Raw genomic sequence first — 23,568 nt, forward strand, 5'->3', positions numbered from 1 at the left:
TAAGTAAATAAAAAAATGCATTCGGTAAATTCTCACACTTTGCTTCTGAGCTCTGTTCATGTAGCGCCTCCTCCTTCATCAGCAGATTGAAACTAACATCAAACTCATAAAATAAATGAACAAATCACGATGATCACGCCACTAAACACAGATTAAAACTAAAGGAACCAGCCTGTTTAGAAAATGTAAGAAGTAGAAAGTACAGGTATTTGTGTTCAACATGTAAGAAGTAGAAAGTACAGGTATTTGTGTTCAACATGTAAGAAGTAGAAAGTACAGGTATTTGTGTTCAACATGTAGGAAGTAGAAAGTACAGGTATTTGGGTTCAACATGTAAGAAGTAGAAAGTACAGGTATTTGTGTTCAACATGTAAGAAGTAAAAGTAAAAAGTCATCAGGAAAATAAGTAGTGGAGGAAAGTACTGATACCAGAAAAATGTACTTAAGTACAGTAACAAAGTATTTGTACTCCACTACTTCCCACCTCTGAATATACTACATTTAAAAGCCAGTTATTATATATATTTAATCAAGAGGCTGGAGATGTATTCAAGGCGAGGTGCAGATACTGTAATAACAGAAGTGTCTGCAAAGAAATACATGCATTGCAACATATCTTTAAATTATGATATGTTGCAATGTTTAGTTTACTGTTTATTCAATAAAAGATTGATCAATTAGCAGATTAAGAGAAAATAATTAGCATCTCTACACATTTTTATTTTATTTATTGGAATAATTTTGAGGGTTTTTAAAATGTAATGTGTGGTTACTTTTACATGCAATTCTTAAGAGACAGTCAGATTATTTTATGTAATTTTAAGAAAATACAGTTACCTTTTTTGTTGATCCCCATTACGTAATCCCATCACATGATATTATCCATTCCTCCTCAAACCTGCCTAAAAAGAATGCAATAAGCAATTTTATCCATAGATCATCACATTATTTAGGTTTTGTTCACAGTAAACCCTCTCTATACCCCAGAGAGAGGGGAATGCTGTGTGAATGTATAATTGATGTTGTCCTCCTCAGTATTCTGCAGTGAGTCTCTGCACACTGACTGTCATCATCATGGAGGCTCTGCAGCAGTGAGCAGCACAACACCAGGCACCTCCATCTTCTTTTAGCCTTTATACTCCTCTCACGTCGGTAAGAGGACATTATTGTGTGTTATCGCATGGATTTTAGTGTTTTTATTGCATGCACTGAAGCATTTACAGCCACCGTGTGTCGCTATGGATGATTCTGTGTTTGTGCACCGGGTTGCTAACCGGCCCGCAGACCACGGAGCGTTTATAAAATGTGTTATTGATGCACTAAAGGGGAAATAAGCCACATATCTCCTTGGATATGTGTCTGTGTCGTTGCACGGATTGCAGGTTAATATTAGCGCTGCTCACCGGGTGCAGGCAGGAGGAAAAGCCGCAGATTATTTGCGCGTTAATCCTGCACACAGACACGTCCTCTGCTTTCTGTCTGCAGGTGATCTCTCTGCAGAAACACCACCGAAAACACCAAGATGAAGCATTTTCTGAGGTAAAGACACTCTTTAATTTGCATTTTATTCATTCAAAATCTCCGTTTTCTGTGCCTGTTTTCCTTCGTCCATTTCGATCCACTGCAATGTCTTGTTTGCACTAAATACTGCAGGATGTGTATTCCCATTTCTCCCAGTGAAGGCGGATCGATTATCTTATTGTGGCCAGTATAAGTGGCTGTATGGAGAAGGAGGCCTCTTAATTATGGAGCACATGTACACCAAGTCTCTATTAATAGAGCTGTTGCTTTCTGTGTGTGGAAACCATTTATTCAGAAAAAAAACACCCTGTGAAAAATTACATAGCAGGTCGAAATAATGAGAAATGGGATGCTTAGTCAAAATATTGATAAGTCTATATCTTGGGATGCTAAGTCTATATTTTGAGATATATGTCCACATTTTGGGATGCTAGTTCTACATTTTAAGTTGGTAAGGCCTTATTTTGGGATGCTAAGTCATTATTCTTAAAACAACAATCTTCTTAGTCGTTATTTGAGATGCTAGGTTGTTATTTTGGGATATATGTCGTTATTTTGAGATGCTAATTGTCATTTGTCAGAGATGCTAGGTTGTTATTTTGAGATATAACTCAACATTTTGGGATGCTAGGTCTATATTTAACGTTGTTAAGGCCTTACTTTGAGATGCTTAGTCTATATTTTGAGATATAGGTCATTATTTGAAATGCTAGGTTGTTATTTTGAGAAGAAGTTATGTTGGGATGCATATTTTGACATGTGTCGTTATTTTTTGATGCTAAGTCATTTTTTCAGATGCTAACTCATTATTCTGAGATGCTTATTCATTTATTTGACATGTTAAGTCATTATTATGAGACATATGACGTTATTTTGGGAGGCTTAGTCTATATTATGAGACGCTGTCGGTATTTTCAGATGCTAAGATATTTTTAAGTAATCATTTCCTTATGCTAACTCATTATTCTGAGAATCTTAGTCCTCTTTATTTGAGATGCTAAGTTACAAACAGGCCCTAATTCTGTGTTTCAGGATGATGTAATCACTACAACATAAGTGTGTTCCTCCTTCTTTCCTAACGTTCAGAGTAAATCCAGAGGAGGATAGAAATCATTTAGTCTCCACGTTTTTATAACGGGTCGCTGTGCATTTCCCAAGACACACATTTCCATTTTAGTCCTCAGTGTCATCTGTAAAAATAGCACACTTTGATCTGCTGCTGGGAGACGAGAAGTAACACACAATCTTATTGTTTTACTCTTATTGAGCCCATTTTACATCTTCACTCTGAATAGGATGGGATTTTAATATGAATCCCCCAAAATACTGAGCTAATAATCCGTAAAATCCTGTAAAAAACTATTTTTTTGCAATAAATAAGGGTACATTTTAAGGAAACTATTAGGAGCTGCACATTTTTTTTTTAACGCTTGAAGTGACAGTTAATATAGAAAAAAGTATTGAAAATGTTCATAACAATATCATTAACTGTTTTATTTTATTACCAAAACTCAACAAATATTCAATTTACTAACATGTAAGACCAGCTTGACGTTTTTTTCCCATTTATTGTTATTTTAGAGTACCAAGTCTTTACGTTTTTTCACTAAAGGTTGAAGTGGCAGTTAATATAGGTCTGTAAAACATAAAAAGTAGTAAATAAACTCAAAACAATATCATTTATTGTTTTATATTATTACCAAAACTCCCAAATATTCAATTTACTAACATGTAAGACCAACATTTTTTTATCTAAATGTAATTTCCATTTAATATCAGTAGTAAATACTAAATGCAAATAGTCCCTTTGATCAGAGTATCCTCCATAGCAACAGTTTGCTCTCCTTAGCGACGGTCTGCACTTCGTCGCAACGGTCTGCTCTCCTTAGCAACGGCCTGCTCTCCTTAGCAACGGTCTGCTTTCCTTAGCAACGATCTGCTCTCCTTAGCGACGGTCTGCTCTCCTTAACAACGGACTGCTAGCGAAAAATAACAGACCTCTGGAATGTCCAAATCGACCAATCAGAATTGAGTATTCAACCGACTATATTTGTAGCACTTTAACAGATGACACTGAAGTCCGTATCTCACCCTCTTTTGTCTTAATTTACATTATTTTATTTCATATTCTGTTCTTGTACATATCCTATTGTATTTACATGTATAGAGACTTCTTGCACTATTTTTTATTTTTATATTTTATTATATATCTATATAATAATTACTAACAAAGCACTTATATACTAACAAAGGACTGGCTTATCTAAAGCCAGTTGAGTAGCACTTGAAATGTTCTGGCTCTATGAAACATGATGTACTTATATGATTCTGTTTTCTTCAAGTTTGTATCTTCCTGGTCGAATGCACTTATTGTAAGTCTCTTTGGATAAAAGCCTCAGCTAAATGTGATGTAATGTAAAATATATGTTGCATTGTTGGAGGAGCTCAGGTCAGAAGAATGTAATTGCCATTGTTACACTGTAGCTTTGTGCATATGACAATAACACCTTTGATTCTTGAATCTCTGAAATCTGCAGGGTGGTGACGCAGTTCTTCGTCTTCCTGTACTGTAAGTGTTTGTGGCGAGGACTGAAGTTCGTCACCAGGAAGCTAACGGGTCGCTGCGAGCTGCAGAGGATCTGCTACAACAACAAGCATGGAGCCCGCAGGACCCTGAAGATAGGTAACTCTCACACTGCCTGATAATAAAGTCATGTTTATGAAGCCGACAGTAATCAGAGGCAGGAAGCAACTAAGTAGATTTACTCAAGTACTGTACTTACTGTATTTTACTTAAGTATTTCCATTTTATGCTACTGTGTACTTTTACTCCACTACAGTTCAGAGGTACATGGTGTACTTTTACTCCACTACATGTATAATACCTTTAGTTACTTCACAGATGTGGATGAATGATGTGAAATATAACCAAGTGTTAAATCAGACTTTAGTTCCACCTGGAGTAAATCCACAAGCTACCCTGCAGTATACAAAGTCATTCAAACTAGCTGCACCTTTACCAGCTTTGAGAACACTTTCATGATCAATCATTATAAAACATATCATATATATTATTCTGAAATGGACCAATCTGCACAATGACTACTTTTACTGTACTTTCACTATATTTTGATGAGAATACTTTAATACTTTCACTTGAGGAACATTTTGAATACAGGACTTTTACTGTAACAGAGTATTCCTACACTCTGGTACTTCTACTTTTACTCAAGTACAAGATCTGAGTACTTCTACTTTTACTCAAGTACAGATCTGAGTACTTCTACTTTTACTCAAGTACAATATCTGAGTACTTCTACTTTTACTCAAGTACAAGACCTGAGTACTTCTACTTTTACTCAAGTACAAGACCTGAGTACTTCTACTTTTACTACAAGATCTGAGTACTTCTACTTTTACTCAAGTACAAGATCTGAGTACTTCTACTTTTACTCAAGTACAAGACCTGAGTACTTATACTTTTACTCAAGTACAAGATCCGAGTACTTATACTTTTACTCAAGTACAAGATCTGAGTACTTCTACTTTCACTCAAGTACAAGATCTGAGTACTTCTACTTTTACTCAGGTACAATATCTGAGTACTTCTACTTTTACTCAAGAACAAGATCTGAGTACTTCTACTTTTACTCAGGTACAAGATCTGAGTACTTCTACTTTTACTCAAGTACAAGATCTGAGTACTTCTACTTTTACTCAAGTACAAGATCTGAGTACTTCTACTTTTACTCAAGTACAAGATCTGATTACTTCTACTTTTACTCAAGTACAAGATCTGAGTACTTCTACTTTTACTACAAGATCTGAGTACTTCTACTTTTACTCAAGTACAAGATCTGAGTACTTCTACTTTTACTCAAGTACAAGATCTGAGTACTTCTACTTTTACTCAAGTACAAGATCTGATTACTTCTACTTTTACTCAAGTACAAGATCTGAGTACTTCTACTTTTACTCAAGTACAAGATCTGAGTACTTCTACTTTTACTCAAGTACAAGATCTGATTACTTCTACTTTTACTCAAGTACAAGATCTGAGTACTTCTACTTTTACTACAAGATCTGATTACTTCTACTTTTACTCAAGTACAAGATCTGAGTACTTCTACTTTTACTCAAGTACAAGATCTGAGTACTTCTACTTTTACTCAAGAACAAGATCTGAGTACTTCTACTTTTAATCAAGAACAAGATCTGAGTACTTCTACTTTTACTACAAGATCTGAGTACTTCTACTTTTACTCAAGTACAAGATCTGAGTACTTCTACTTTTACTCAAGTACAAGATCTGAGTACTTCTACTTTTACTCAAGAACAAGATCTGAGTACTTCTACTTTTACTCAAGTACAAGATCTGAGTACTTCTACTTTTACTCAAGTACAAGATCTGATTACTTCTACTTTTAATCAAGAACAAGATCTGAGTACTTCTACTTTTACTACAAGATCTGAGTACTTCTACTTTTACTCAAGTACAAGATCTGAGTACTTCTACTTTTACTCAAGTACAAGATCTGAGTACTTCTACTTTTACTCAAGAACAAGATCTGAGTACTTATACTTTTACTCAAGTACAAGATCTGAGTACTTCTACTTTCACTCAAGTACAAGATCTGAGTACTTCTACTTTTACTCAGGTACAATATCTGAGTACTTCTACTTTTACTCAAGAACAAGATCTGAGTACTTCTACTTTTACTCAGGTACAAGATCTGAGTACTTCTACTTTTACTCAAGTACAAGATCTGAGTACTTCTACTTTTACTCAAGTACAAGATCTGAGTACTTCTACTTTTACTCAAGTACAAGATCTGATTACTTCTACTTTTACTCAAGTACAAGATCTGAGTACTTCTACTTTTACTACAAGATCTGAGTACTTCTACTTTTACTACAAGATCTGAGTACTTCTACTTTTACTCAAGTACAAGATCTGAGTACTTCTACTTTTACTCAAGTACAAGATCTGAGTACTTCTACTTTTACTCAAGAGCAAGATCTGAGTACTTCTACTTTTAATCAAGAACAAGATCTGAGTACTTCTACTTTTACTACAAGATCTGAGTACTTCTACTTTTACTCAAGTACAAGATCTGAGTACTTCTACTTTTACTCAAGTACAAGATCTGAGTACTTCTACTTTTACTCAAGAACAAGATCTGAGTACTTCTACTTTTACTCAAGTACAAGATCTGAGTACTTCTACTTTTACTCAAGTACAAGATCTGATTACTTCTACTTTTAATCAAGAACAAGATCTGAGTACTTCTACTTTTACTACAAGATCTGAGTACTTCTACTTTTACTCAAGTACAAGATCTGAGTACTTCTACTTTTACTCAAGTACAAGATCTGAGTACTTCTACTTTTACTCAAGAACAAGATCTGAGTACTTATACTTTTACTCAAGTACAAGATCTGAGTACTTCTACTTTCACTCAAGTACAAGATCTGAGTACTTCTACTTTTACTCAGGTACAATATCTGAGTACTTCTACTTTTACTCAAGAACAAGATCTGAGTACTTCTACTTTTACTCAGGTACAAGATCTGAGTACTTCTACTTTTACTCAAGTACAAGATCTGAGTACTTCTACTTTTACTCAAGTACAAGATCTGAGTACTTCTACTTTTACTCAAGTACAAGATCTGATTACTTCTACTTTTACTCAAGTACAAGATCTGAGTACTTCTACTTTTACTACAAGATCTGAGTACTTCTACTTTTACTCAAGTACAAGATCTGAGTACTTCTACTTTTACTCAAGTACAAGATCTGAGTACTTCTACTTTTACTCAAGTACAAGATCTGATTACTTCTACTTTTACTCAAGTACAAGATCTGAGTACTTCTACTTTTACTCAAGTACAAGATCTGAGTACTTCTACTTTTACTCAAGTACAAGATCTGATTACTTCTACTTTTACTCAAGTACAAGATCTGAGTACTTCTACTTTTACTACAAGATCTGAGTACTTCTACTTTTACTCAAGTACAAGATCTGAGTACTTCTACTTTTACTCAAGTACAAGATCTGAGTACTTCTACTTTTACTCAAGAGCAAGATCTGAGTACTTCTACTTTTAATCAAGAACAAGATCTGAGTACTTCTACTTTTACTACAAGATCTGAGTACTTCTACTTTTACTCAAGTACAAGATCTGAGTACTTCTACTTTTACTCAAGTACAAGATCTGAGTACTTCTACTTTTACTCAAGAACAAGATCTGAGTACTTCTACTTTTACTCAAGTACAAGATCTGAGTACTTCTACTTTTACTCAAGTACAAGATCTGATTACTTCTACTTTTACTCAAGTACAAGATCTGAGTACTTCTACTTTTACTACAAGATCTGAGTACTTCTACTTTTACTCAAGTACAAGATCTGAGTACTTCTACTTTTACTCAAGTACAAGATCTGAGTACTTCTACTTTTACTCAAGTACAAGATCTGATTACTTCTACTTTTACTCAAGTACAAGATCTGAGTACTTCTACTTTTACTCAAGTACAAGATCTGAGTACTTCTACTTTTATTCAAGTACAAGATCTGATTACTTCTACTTTTACTCAAGTACAAGATCTGAGTACTTCTACTTTTACTACAAGATCTGAGTACTTCTACTTTTACTCAAGTACAAGATCTGAGTACTTCTACTTTTACTCAAGTACAAGATCTGAGTACTTCTACTTTTACTCAAGAGCAAGATCTGAGTACTTCTACTTTTAATCAAGAACAAGATCTGAGTACTTCTACTTTTACTACAAGATCTGAGTACTTCTACTTTTACTCAAGTACAAGATCTGAGTACTTCTACTTTTACTCAAGTACAAGATCTGAGTACTTCTACTTTTACTCAAGAACAAGATCTGAGTACTTCTACTTTTACTCAAGTACAAGATCTGAGTACTTCTACTTTTACTACAATATCTGAGTACTTCTACCTTTACTCAAGTACAAGATCTGAGTACTTCTACTTTTACTCAAGTACAATATCTGAGTACTTCTACTTTTACTACAAGATCTGAGTACTTCTACCTTTACTCAAGTACAAGATCTGAGTACTTCTACTTTTACTACAATATCTGAGTACTTCTACTTTTACTCAAGTACAATATCTGAGTACTTCTACTTTTACTCAAGTACAAGATCTGAGTACTTCTACTTTTACTCAAGAGCAAGATCTGAGTACTTCTACTTTTAATCAAGAACAAGATCTGAGTACTTCTACTTTTACTCAAGTACAAGATCTGAGTACTTCTACTTTTACTACAAGATCTGAGTACTTCTACTTTTACTACAAGATCTGAGTACTTCTACTTTTACTCAAGTACAAGATCTGAGTACTTCTACTTTTACTCAAGTACAAGATCTGAGTACTTCTACTTTTACTCAAGAGCAAGATCTGAGTACTTCTACTTTTAATCAAGAACAAGATCTGAGTACTTCTACTTTTACTACAAGATCTGAGTACTTCTACTTTTACTCAAGTACAAGATCTGAGTACTTCTACTTTTACTCAAGTACAAGATCTGAGTACTTCTACTTTTACTCAAGAACAAGATCTGAGTACTTCTACTTTTACTCAAGTACAAGATCTGAGTACTTCTACTTTTACTCAAGTACAAGATCTGATTACTTCTACTTTTAATCAAGAACAAGATCTGAGTACTTCTACTTTTACTACAAGATCTGAGTACTTCTACTTTTACTCAAGTACAAGATCTGAGTACTTCTACTTTTACTCAAGTACAATATCTGAGTACTTCTACTTTTACTACAAGATCTGAGTACTTCTACCTTTACTCAAGTACAAGATCTGAGTACTTCTACTTTTACTACAATATCTGAGTACTTCTACTTTTACTCAAGTACAATATCTGAGTACTTCTACTTTTACTCAAGTACAAGATCTGAGTACTTCTACTTTTACTCAAGAGCAAGATCTGAGTACTTCTACTTTTAATCAAGAACAAGATCTGAGTACTTCTACTTTTACTCAAGTACAAGATCTGAGTACTTCTACTTTTACTACAAGATCTGAGTACTTCTACTTTTACTACAAGATCTGAGTACTTCTACTTTTACTCAAGTACAAGATCTGAGTACTTCTACTTTTACTCAAGTACAAGATCTGAGTACTTCTACTTTTACTCAAGAGCAAGATCTGAGTACTTCTACTTTTAATCAAGAACAAGATCTGAGTACTTCTACTTTTACTACAAGATCTGAGTACTTCTACTTTTACTCAAGTACAAGATCTGAGTACTTCTACTTTTACTCAAGTACAAGATCTGAGTACTTCTACTTTTACTCAAGAACAAGATCTGAGTACTTCTACTTTTACTCAAGTACAAGATCTGAGTACTTCTACTTTTACTCAAGTACAAGATCTGATTACTTCTACTTTTAATCAAGAACAAGATCTGAGTACTTCTACTTTTACTACAAGATCTGAGTACTTCTACTTTTACTCAAGTACAAGATCTGAGTACTTCTACTTTTACTCAAGTACAAGATCTGAGTACTTCTACTTTTACTCAAGAACAAGATCTGAGTACTTATACTTTTACTCAAGTACAAGATCTGAGTACTTCTACTTTCACTCAAGTACAAGATCTGAGTACTTCTACTTTTACTCAGGTACAATATCTGAGTACTTCTACTTTTACTCAAGAACAAGATCTGAGTACTTCTACTTTTACTCAGGTACAAGATCTGAGTACTTCTACTTTTACTCAAGTACAAGATCTGAGTACTTCTACTTTTACTCAAGTACAAGATCTGAGTACTTCTACTTTTACTCAAGTACAAGATCTGATTACTTCTACTTTTACTCAAGTACAAGATCTGAGTACTTCTACTTTTACTACAAGATCTGAGTACTTCTACTTTTACTCAAGTACAAGATCTGAGTACTTCTACTTTTACTCAAGTACAAGATCTGAGTACTTCTACTTTTACTCAAGTACAAGATCTGATTACTTCTACTTTTACTCAAGTACAAGATCTGAGTACTTCTACTTTTACTCAAGTACAAGATCTGAGTACTTCTACTTTTACTCAAGTACAAGATCTGATTACTTCTACTTTTACTCAAGTACAAGATCTGAGTACTTCTACTTTTACTACAAGATCTGAGTACTTCTACTTTTACTCAAGTACAAGATCTGAGTACTTCTACTTTTACTCAAGTACAAGATCTGAGTACTTCTACTTTTACTCAAGAGCAAGATCTGAGTACTTCTACTTTTAATCAAGAACAAGATCTGAGTACTTCTACTTTTACTACAAGATCTGAGTACTTCTACTTTTACTCAAGTACAAGATCTGAGTACTTCTACTTTTACTCAAGTACAAGATCTGAGTACTTCTACTTTTACTCAAGAACAAGATCTGAGTACTTCTACTTTTACTCAAGTACAAGATCTGAGTACTTCTACTTTTACTCAAGTACAAGATCTGATTACTTCTACTTTTACTCAAGTACAAGATCTGAGTACTTCTACTTTTACTACAAGATCTGAGTACTTCTACTTTTACTCAAGTACAAGATCTGAGTACTTCTACTTTTACTCAAGTACAAGATCTGAGTACTTCTACTTTTACTCAAGTACAAGATCTGATTACTTCTACTTTTACTCAAGTACAAGATCTGAGTACTTCTACTTTCACTCAAGTACAAGATCTGAGTACTTCTACTTTTACTCAAGTACAAGATCTGATTACTTCTACTTTTACTCAAGTACAAGATCTGAGTACTTCTACTTTTACTACAAGATCTGAGTACTTCTACTTTTACTCAAGTACAAGATCTGAGTACTTCTACTTTTACTCAAGTACAAGATCTGAGTACTTCTACTTTTACTCAAGAGCAAGATCTGAGTACTTCTACTTTTAATCAAGAACAAGATCTGAGTACTTCTACTTTTACTACAAGATCTGAGTACTTCTACTTTTACTCAAGTACAAGATCTGAGTACTTCTACTTTTACTCAAGTACAAGATCTGAGTACTTCTACTTTTACTCAAGAACAAGATCTGAGTACTTCTACTTTTACTCAAGTACAAGATCTGAGTACTTCTACTTTTACTACAATATCTGAGTACTTCTACCTTTACTCAAGTACAAGATCTGAGTACTTCTACTTTTACTCAAGTACAATATCTGAGTACTTCTACTTTTACTACAAGATCTGAGTACTTCTACCTTTACTCAAGTACAAGATCTGAGTACTTCTACTTTTACTACAATATCTGAGTACTTCTACTTTTACTCAAGTACAATATCTGAGTACTTCTACTTTTACTCAAGTACAAGATCTGAGTACTTCTACTTTTACTCAAGAGCAAGATCTGAGTACTTCTACTTTTAATCAAGAACAAGATCTGAGTACTTCTACTTTTACTCAAGTACAAGATCTGAGTACTTCTACTTTTACTCAAGAACAAGATCTGAGTACTTCTACTTTTACTCAAGTACAAGATCTGAGTACTTCTACTTTTACTACAAGATCTGAGTACTTCTACTTTTACTCAAGTACAAGATCTGAGTACTTCTACTTTTACTCAAGTACAATATCTGAGTACTTCTACTTTTAATCAAGTACAAGATCTGAGTACTTCTACTTTTACTCAAGTACAAGATCTGAGTACTTCTACTTTTACTCAAGAACAAGATCTGAGTACTTCTACTTTTACTACAAGATCTGAGTACTTCTACTTTTACTCAAGTACAAGATCTGAGTACTTCTACTTTTACTCAAGTACAAGATCTGAGTACTTCTACTTTTACTCAAGAACAAGATCTGAGTACTTCTACTTTTACTCAAGTACAAGATCTGAGTACTTCTACTTTTACTACAAGATCTGAGTACTTCTACTTTTACTCAAGTACAAGATCTGAGTACTTCTACTTTTACTCAAGTACAAGATCTGAGTACTTCTACTTTTACTCAAGTACAAAAACACTCTAAATGGCAGGAGGTGTAAATATCCTGATTATCATTTCCTAGTTTTTGGAGTTATTGTAATATTAATAATAACAATAATTGATGTTTAACTTAATGTTGTTTTCTTTTCCAGAATCATCTCTGCGGTGTTCCAAAAATACGGTACGTCTCTTAATCCTCAGTTTGAATATCGTGTGTCGTTACATTTTTTAACTTTGATCAAATTACATCTTCATCTTCTGTTTTCCTCCCTCCTCTTCCTCTGCAGCTGCTTCAGTCTGCGCTCAGCGTTCATCCTGATAAAGTGGAGAAGACCATCGAGGACATCATGGCGCTGAAGAAGATCAACCCTGACACCAACCCACAGTGAGACTTGAGATATCTGTCACTTCATCCCTTCTGTGAGGGTGTTAGCATCGAGCCTCTGAATCAGACTGTGAAGAGTATCAATAACACTTTACTAAAGAGTATCAATAACACTTTCCCAAAGAGTATCAATAACACTTTCCCAAAGAGTATCAATAACACTTTACTAAAGAGTATCAATAACACTTTACTAAAGAGTATCAATAACACTTTCCCAAAGAGTATCAATAACACTTTCCCAAAGAGTATCAATAACACTTTACTAAAGAGTATCAATAACACTTTCCCAAAGAGTATCAATAACACTTTCCCAAAGAGTATCAATAACACTTTACTAAAGAGTATCAATAACACTTTACTAAAGAGTATCAATAACACTTTACCAAAGAGTATCAATAACACTTTACCAAAGAGTATCAATAACACTTTACTAAAGAGTATCAATAACACTTTCCCAAAGAGTATCAATAACACTTTACTAAAGAGTATCAATAACACTTTCCCAAAGAGTATCAATAACACTTTACTAAAGAGTATCAATAACACTTTACTAAAGAGTATCAATAACACTTTACCAAAGAGTATCAATAACACTTTACCAAAGAGTATCAATAACACTTTACTAAAGAGTATCAATAACACTTTCCCAAAGAGTATCAATAACACTTTACTAAAGAGTATCAATAACACTTTACCAAAGAGTATCAATAACACTTTACCAAAGAGTATCAATAACACTTTCCCAAAGAGTATCAATAACACTTTACTAAAGAGTATCAATAACACTTTCCCAAAGAGTATCAATAACACTTTCCCAAAGAGTATCAATAACACTTTACTAAAGAGTATCAATAACACTTTACTAAAGAGTATCAATAACACTTTACCAAAGAGTATCAATAACACTTTACCAAAGAGTATCAATAACACTTTACCAAAGAGTATCAATAACACTTTACCAAAGAGTATCAATAACACTTTACCAAAGAGTATCAATAACACTTTACCAAAGAGTATCAATAACACTTTACCAAAGAGTATCAATAACACTTTACCAAAGAGTATCAATAACACTTTACCAAAGAGTATCAATAACACTTTACCAAAGAGTATCAATAACACTTTACTAAAGAGTATAACACTTTACCAAAGAGTATCAATAACACTTTACCAAAGAGTATCAATAACACTTTACTAAAGAGTATCAATAACACTTTACTAAAGAGTATCAATAACACTTTACCAAAGAGTATCAATAACACTTTCCCAAAGAGTATCAATAACACTTTACTAAAGAGTATCAATAACACTTTACCAAAGAGTATCAATAACACTTTACCAAAGAGTATCAATAACACTTTACCAAAGAGTATCAATAACACTTTACTAAAGAGTATCAATAACACTTTACCAAAGAGTATCAATAACACTTTACTAAAGAGTATCAATAACACTTTACTAAAGAGTATCAATAACACTTTACTAAAGAGTATCAATAACACTTTACTAAAGAGTATCAATAACACTTTACCAAAGAGTATCAATAACACTTTACTAAAGAGTATCAATAACACTTTACCAAAGAGTATCAATAACACTTTACTAAAGAGTATCAATAACACTTTACTAAAGAGTGCTGCAAAGAGTCTTTTCTCTCTTTGAGATGAACGTTTGCATGATCCCTAATATTGTTTATTGTTAAAAATACAAACAACAAATAGCAAATCATATGCAGAGCAGGAAAGAGCAGAAAAGAGCAGGAAAGAGCAGGAAAGAGCAGAAAAGAGCAGGAAAGAGCAGGAAAGAGCAGGAAAGAGCAGGAAAGAGCAGGAAAGAGCAGAAAAGAGCAGGAAAGAGCAGAAAAGAGCAGGAAAGAGCAGGAAAGAGCAGGAAAGAGCAGAAAAGAGCAGGAAAGAGCAGGAAAGAGCAGGAAAGAGCAGAAAAGAGCAGGAAAGAGCAGGAAAGAGCAGGAAAGAGCAGGAAAGAGCAGGAAACCCACTGGGCTTATTTTAAATCTCTTCCTAATAATGTTAAAATTCACAAACAAAATAATATGACTTCAACAGTGAGCAAAAACAACAATTAAATGTAAAAAGACCAAAATAAGAGTGTGATGTGTGTATTTATGTATATATGAGTGAACATATAGACAATAATACAGTTATTTTATTGAATATACAATTATTTCACCAGAAACACTAGCTTTTATCATTTTTAAAAGTTTGTTTCCAGGTCAGAGATTTAAAAAACACTTCTGGTAGTACCACTGATTCCATGGTTTAGTGTTGCTCTCTTCCTCAGCGACCATTAGAGCTCAGACTGAGCTGTGAGTCTCTCAGAGGAACAGACAGTGTGTGGACGTTGATAGCTCTGGTTCCCCTCTCACGATCTCCCTCTCTCCCCCTCTCTCCCCCTCTCTCCCCCTCTCTCCCCCTCTCTCTCCCCCCCCTCTCTCCCCCCTCTCTCCCCCCTCTCTCCTCCTCTCTCCCCCTCTCCCCCTCTCTCCCCCTCTCTCCCCCTCTCTCCCCCCTCTCTCCTCCTCTCTCCCCAGGCTGGGCATCTCTCTTCAGGCCAGCCTGCTGCAGATCGTGGGCTACAGGAAGCTGGTGGGAGAGGTGGAGAAACTACGCAGAGAACAATACGACTGTGAGAACCAAGAGCACGAGGACATGCTCATGAAGGTATATCTATAACCAGAGAGAGAGAGAGAGAGAGAGAGAGGGAGGGAGAGAGAGAGAGAGAGATGGATTTTTTTATAAGAAAGGAGAAACTCCAACTATGTAGCAGATACATGGATTGTAGTTATAGATTACTGTAACATGAGGTAATTGTGTGTGTGTGTGTGTGTGTGTGTGTGTGTGTGTGTGTGTGTGTGTGTGTGTGTGTGTGTGTGTGTGTCTCCTCCAACAATGCAACATATATAATAAAATACAAAAATACAAATAGAAAATAGTGCAAGAAGTCTATATACATGTCAATAGAATATGATATGTACAAGAACAGAATATGAAATTAAATAATGAACATTAAGACAAAATTAAATACGGTTTGTTGCGGTGATAACTATTTATATAAATAAGTAGATTGCAAGATGACAACAGGAATGTTTTTCGAGGCATTTATTAGAGTTCAGGTGTTTAACAGTCTTATGGCCTGTGGGATAAAACTGTCTCTGAGTCTGGTGGTCTTAGTCCGGATGCTGCGGTACCCCCTCCCAGACGGCAGCAGACTGAACAGTTTGATGGGGGGTCTTTTATAATCCTGTTGTGTTGCAGCTGTGGAAGGAGCTGCGTCCCGACTCTCCTCTCACTGGACGGATCTCTAAGCAGTGGTGTGAGATCGGGTTTCAGGGCAGCGACCCCAAGACAGACTTCAGAGGGATGGGACTGCTGGGGCTGAGCAACCTGCTGTGAGACACACTTTATCAAATATAACACCTATTAGTGTCACACTGTAAAGCTCTCCTATCATGGAAAAGGCACTTTCTGATGTCTTTTATACATAAATATGTGTCCTCGGTCAGGAGACTCACAAAGTGTCAGGAGACTCACAGAGTGTCAGACAATAAAACCCTCTCTCTTTTCCTCCGTGTGCCGATCTGAAATGTGGGCTGGCTTTACACCCACGGCCAGAAACGTTGCTATCAGAAACAAGACGTGTTTTGGACGTAATATGGTCTGTGTTTACATTAGCATGCTAACACTCAGAGCTAACCTGTACTGGAGAGAGTATGTGTGAAGAAGCAGGAAATAAAAGGGACTCACGAGAGAAAAAGCCTTTGAGCTCCATACTGTTTCAGAAATAATCCTTGATGTGGTTTGGAACATGATGGCGTTTAATCATGGCAGCATTTAGAGCTACAGACCCAGAATCAGCCCTTTAGTAACAGGGCTGAAATAGAGGGATATGAGGCTACAATGATCTGTTTGGTATTTTGAGCAAAACACTTCAGAGACATGTTTTTTATATATCTGAGACCTATAATATATGCCTAACAATAGTATGATAGGAGACCTTTAACCTACGATATCCTCCTCTTCTTTAAACTCTCTGTGTGAATCTTTGCAGGTATTTCGCAGAACACGACAAAACCACGGCTCTGCAGATGCTCCACGACTCTCTGCAGCCGAAGCACAAGTAAGGCTAGCTTACTCAATTTACACAAACATACGCTGAGTGACGAGGTGGAAAGTCTCTCTGTTTAACCTTCATTTTCTAAAGAGATCAGAGGCTGAAGGAGAGTATCCATGAATGAAGCAGGTCGATTATACATGTGTTCATAGAAACAACGTAAAGCTAAAGCTAACTTTGCAGCCCTGACACATGATCTCTCTTTTCTTACAACACTCTCTACTCTCCAATGATTAGACGTATTGGAAGCTACATCCGGACGTATCTTCATGCTCATAGGTGCATTAAAATACATCAGATACAAACATTAACACGAAAGTAAACTGCAGTATAAATTGACTGACTAGGCTAACTATCTACTTGACAACAAATCTAACGTTTGCTATTCATTAACTAGCTAGCTAGCAGATGGTGGCTATCTAGCTAGCTATTGCCAAATGTTTGGGTCTCTAAATTGAAATTAGAATGATTATTTTACACCCTTGCTTCTCTAATATGCGTTATATGGATACATTACATATGTTGGTCATCAAACTGGTGATTTTCTTTCCTGAAAAAGGGTTATAACTCAGTAACAGTTCATTTAAAAGCTTATGAACACTTTCAATGGCAACCGACCAGGATATCAGCTTTTTGTATAGATGAACCCTTAAAGTATTATCCTACAGAACAGAACAGCTAACAAAGACATCAAATCTGATCCACAGAAAGTCAGACATGTTTACAAAAAAAAGTGAGAATTTTGAAATAAGTCAAGATATTTGAAAAAAGTTAGTCTAAAAAAGAAAAGTGAGAATTTCGAGAAAAAAAAGTGACAATTATGGAAATAGTCAGGAATTTGAAAAGAAAATCAAAATGTTGAAAAAGTGTCAGAATGTTGAAGATAACACCAAATTATTAGGAATAGAAATAAAAAGAAGCAGATTCAGGCAGTAGGCGTATAGACCCTGGAGCCAAAGAGGCACGTTTTCCATAACCCTGCATCCTTTCTGCTGACTTTACCCATCCCTCCAGCTCCATGTCTTTCACTGGAGCCAACATGCCAGCACCTTCTCCTCCATAACCCTGCATCCTTTCTCCTGACTTTACCCATCCCTCCAGCTCCATGTCTTTCACTGGAGCCAACATGCCAGCACGTTCTCCATAACCCTGCATCCTTTCTGCTGTCTTTACCCATCCCTACAGCTCCATGTCTTTCTCTGGAGCCAACATAACAGCACGTTCTCCATAACCCTGCATCCTTTCTGCTGACTCCATCCCTCCAGCTCCATGTCTTTCACTGGAGCCAACATGCCAGCACCTTCTCCTCCATAACCCTGCATCCTTTCTGCTGACTTTACCCATCCCTCCAGCTCCATGTCTTTCCCTGGAGCCAAAGAGGCACGTTCTCCATAACCCTGCATCCTTTCTGCTGACTCCATCCCTCCAGCTCCATGTCTTTCACTGGAGCCAACATGCCAGCACCTTCTCCATAACCCTGCATCCTTTCTGCTGACTCCATCCCTACAGCTCCATGTCTTCTTTATCTCCGCTGCTGCTTGTATTGTTTCTCATCTCTGAGACGCCTCATTTCACAAAGATGTCTTCTTCTTTTCCTCCACCTCTCATGCACTGTGGTAGGATCACACACAGAAAGCAAAGGTACTTTATTTCACTTTCTCTCTCTCTGCGTTCATTGCTTCCTCACGCGTTAAAAGCTGCACCGAGCACCGTTTATTTATCACATGTTTGTGCTCTGTCATCTCATTCATAAAACACACAGAGAGAGTCTGGGAACTGTTTTTATTTAACACAATTTTCCGATTGGGTAATATTATATTATTATATTATACGCCACATTCGAGTTAAAGGTGGGGTAGGTAAGTTTGAGAAATATATATTATATTCCATGGAATGCTCTTAACATCCTGATAGCAATGAATATCTGAAGTGCTTTGACAAAAAATCCATAAATAAATATCATCTGTGGAAGCTGTAGTACTGTAAAAAGCACGACCAATCATCTGAGCCGGCCCGGCTAATATAACTGGATGGCCTACCTGCCTGTCAGCCTTCCATCTGTGCACAAACTTATCTCGTGCCCTCATTGGTCATGTGCGCGTTCGTGTGTGTTGGAGGAGGGGCTCTGTGAGGAAGTGGCAGATTTTCTCCGGCTGTGTATTTTCAAATTCTAGCGATCTCTAACCGGTTTCTCAAACTTACCTACCCCACCTTTAATAAGAGAGAAATGGCAGGCGACAATATAGTGTGTGTGTTATTATAATTAGTATTAAAATAAGTTAATAATTGAGTCAAGAGTCAGTTATTAATTCATTAAAACCGTTTTTACATTTTTCATATTTTTTTAACTTTTGACGAATATTTATTTTATTTGTTATTCTCTTTTTAAACTTTGGACTAATTTCACTTTTTTAAACTTTTCACAAATGTTACTCTTTTTCTATTTTACTTTTCTTTTTACTTTTGACGAGTTTTACTTTTTAAAACTTTTGATTAATTTACCTTTTTTTATTTTACTTTTCTTTTTACTTTTGACAATTTCTTTATTTTTTTACTTTAAAAAAAAACTTGACTTTTGACTTTTTTATTTTTATTTATAGATTTAACGTTAAAAAGGCTTCAGTAAAATGCATTCCAGACAAAATGAATCCTCACAGAACATTTAAAGAAATGAAGTAACTTGTATGAGTCTTGTACTTGTATACGTTTGTACCACCTGTTCCCACATTAAACATTATGAAAGGTAACTCCCTGGTGAGGTTAATTGTTGTAATGAGTGTTGTTCCACAGACAGAACATGACTCAGTGTTTCCTTCACAGTGAGACAAACAGCCCTGAGTGGGAACAGAAGAACATCGACAAAGCTATCGGGTGAGTGTCAAACTAAGAGAAAGAAACACAAGAGAAAATAAATATCAACAATATTCTAAGACAACAGAACAATGTGACCTTAGAAAAGAAGAAGATATTTAGGATCAGAAATGGTTTTATTTATATGAAAACCTTTCATGAAGCGTATTCAGGCTAAACACCAACACTGAAACACATGAGCACAGACTACAGAAAAGGAGAGATCAAATCTGAGCTGACTGAAAATGCTCCGTTTTAGTTTAACACACACAGTTAAGATCACACACTATTTGATGAACATAGAATTATGTAAAAACTCAGGAATTTAAAAAAAGTGAACATTTTGAAAAAAAGTCAGGAATGTGAAAATAGTGAGAATTTGGAGAAGGAAGTTAGACATTTAAAAAAACATTGTAATCCACCATATTGTTGTTGTTGTTGTTGTTGTTGTTGCAGTTACTCCTTTGCCATCGTGGGCATCAACATCACGGACCTGGCGTTCTCTCTGCTGATCAGCGGAGCTTTGAAGACGCATCTTTATAACGTAGCTCCAGAAACACCAAGTCTGAGAGACCTGCAGCAGACCTTCTGTGAGGACACACACACACACACACACACACACACACACACACACACACACACACACACACACACACACACACACACAGACACACACACACACACACACAGAGACACACACACACAGACACACACACACACACACACACACACAGACACACACACACACACACACACACACACAGACACACACACACACACACACACACACACACACACAGACAGACACACACACACACAGACACACACAACACACCACAGACACACACACACAGACACACACACAGACACACACACACACACACCACACAGACACACACACACACACAGACACACACACACACACACACACAGACACACACACACACACACACACACACAGACACACACACACACACACAGACACACACACACACACACAGACACACACACACACACACACACACACAGACACACACACACAGACACACACACACACACACACACACACACACACACACACACACACACACACACACACCTACACTTTACTCCCCATGTATCAGAGTATTTCCCCCCTGTGTTTTTTTTCTACTTCATTAAAACATCTTAAGACCCTCCCTCCCCTCCTCCCTGCTCTAACAACGGATCTACTTTCTCTGGCGGAAGGTTACCTGATGCAGGAGTTCCAGCGGTTCTGGGTGGACGAGGATCCGTCCGACATCATGGAGTTCAACCGCGTCCGGAGCAAGTTCCACCGCCGGATCCTCCGCCAGCTGAAGGACCTCGACACCGCTCTGTGTCCCCACTTCACCGCCTCCGACCTGCACCTGGTCAACCTCTAAACCCCCACACACACTCTCTCTCACACACGGAGAGACCCCCACACACACTCTCTCTCACACACGGAGAGACCCCCACACACACTCTCTCTCACACACGGAGAGACCCCCACACACACTGGATGTCCGGTAGGCCAAAAAAAATTTGATTAAATCTGTAGATCTTTCAAAAAGCTGGACACATCTGGGGAGACTCTTCCTTCTCTGCTCAGCTAACGTCATGTTGCGTCACTGCCAAAAGCTCTCACACACACACACACACACACACACACACACACACACACACACACACACTGCCTCTCCTCCACCAGCATCAGAGATATGACCGTAGCGATTGTAGCTGTGCATGAGGAGGCTGCACCTCACTTCTGTGCTTTTATTCTCATAACAAACCAAATTTACACTTAAAGTAGATTTTAGCGACGTGGTGCTCTCATCAGTTCAGAATATTTTGGCAATCAGCTGTCGGGCTTTCAGAAACGTGTCAAAGGTGATATTTTGTAAATGAAGAGCTATTGATATTTAATTTTAAAGAAGCTAATAGAAGTATTGCTGGAGCTGATTCAATCAGATTATCTGTGTGTGTGTGTGTGTGTGTGTGTGTGTGTGTGTGTGTGTGTGTGTGTGTGTGTGTGTGTGTGTGTGTGTGTGTGTGTGTGTGTGTGTTAGCTGTAGATTGTACTTTTTTTACGTCACATTACAGACTCTCCGTGCCAACATATCGAATGTGGAGAGATGTAATTCACAGCAGAAGTTTCTTGTGAGCTCAAATGTACATTTTGTAAATCTGCAAAAATAATGTTCAGAAATAATAATTACGTTTATGGAGTTATGAAACTTAAAGTGTTTCATACTTTTAACAGCTAATTTTAATTTGGCTTATAATTTAATTTATTCTAACTGGTTTGTACCTTATTTTTTTCTTATCATTTTTTTCATATTTTTCTTATTTTTGTAATTATTTTATTCTTATTTATATATATTTTATTTGTTTATTGTATTTAAATGTCCTCTTGCTATTTAAGTTTAAACTACTGATCATTATTTTTACAGGTTTGCCTAAAAACCTTTGCTTTGAGTTTTGAATGTTTCCGATTGTTTGACGTCTTTTCATTCATTGAATGTGACACATGTTGTTTCAGCCAAAGCAATAATGTACATTAACGTCAGCGCACAGTTATTAATGTGTTACTTTGCACCGAGCGTGCCTCACTAACGTTTGATTTATTAACTCAGAGCTGGGAGCCAATCACAGCCGCTGCAGGAAGCGGTAGATAAACCTCAAAAGTCTTCTCCATCATTATCTATCTTTCTCACCATGAAGAAATAACCATGTGCTTATGAACGCAACACGTCTGCAACAGCACGATACATAACATATCAAATGCACAGTTGCTCCGTTAATAATTAAGTGGGTGATTTTAATTAAAAACCTGACGGTGAAACTAGAAAAAGCTGAATGTAAAGGCGTTAAGCCAGCAAACATATTTAGTAGCTATACAATTGTCACAAAATCACCAAAAAATACAATTATGTTTTTCTGGTGGAAAAAAATATATAATCATCATAAATGTTACAAACAAATGAGACTGTAGGAAAGAGGGAAACCTGCACCAAAAATGTTTTAATGTCAAATTCCACTGAGAAAAAAATCAAACATTTGAGGAAATCTTGCAAAACAAACCTGTTTTAGATGAAATGTTATTTTGAATGAAGCCCCATGTCACTGATCGTCTCTCAGCTCTGAGTCATTTACAGTTTTATCAAATCACCTCACGTCTGTTTCTTCACTTGAACAAATGTATTGCTCTGAGAAATGTACCATATATTTTCCTGCCATGCTTGCACTGTTGATTGTGTTTAAATAGAGTAAAATAACTTTGACGTGTCAGAGGTTATTATTGAATTGCTTTGCACTATAGTAGAGAATATAACGCGGTTTCCTTTGTTAGCGCGGCGCTGCTTTAAACGCCTCTTGAACTGCATGATGCTCTTTCTATCGTCACAGCTTTCTGTATTATAGAGTATTCATATTATATATATTGTTAATGTGTGCTTCATTTGTCTGTGCTGTACTTTTTGAGATCACAATAAAGACTAAGTGTCGGGAAAAAAAACTACAGATGACGGTTTATTTTTAATTTTTCCAACAAAACAAATCGAAATGTATAAAAAGTAAAAGTGTTTGCTTTCCTTTCAGAGTTTTATAATAAGATTTATTTAGCATTTTGTTTGTTGGTTTGTCAATGTGGAGTACATTTTAGATCATTTATATACAAATGGATAGATTATTATATTACATTATATATATTTTCATGTGTAG

The 23,568-nt window shown here is 36.0% G+C and overlaps 1 protein-coding gene across 1 annotated transcript; it reads left to right on the forward strand.

Moving 5' to 3' along the window:
- Positions 1-988: 988 nt before the first annotated feature.
- elmod1 (ELMO/CED-12 domain containing 1) lies at positions 989-23,367 on the forward strand. The gene is made up of 11 exons (XM_034142202.1): positions 989-1,152; positions 1,486-1,539; positions 4,059-4,204; positions 12,632-12,660; positions 12,767-12,864; positions 15,416-15,545; positions 16,140-16,273; positions 16,933-17,001; positions 19,816-19,866; positions 20,302-20,435; positions 21,073-23,367. Exons 2-11 carry the CDS (start codon positions 1,523-1,525, stop codon positions 21,246-21,248), a joined length of 984 nt encoding a protein of 327 aa, XP_033998093.1. The 5' UTR covers positions 989-1,152; positions 1,486-1,522; the 3' UTR covers positions 21,249-23,367.
- Positions 23,368-23,568: the final 201 nt, after the last annotated feature.

Source organism: Trematomus bernacchii, unplaced genomic scaffold (genome assembly GCF_902827165.1).
Source record: "Trematomus bernacchii unplaced genomic scaffold, fTreBer1.1, whole genome shotgun sequence".
Classification (NCBI taxonomy): Eukaryota; Metazoa; Chordata; class Actinopteri; order Perciformes; family Nototheniidae; genus Trematomus; species Trematomus bernacchii.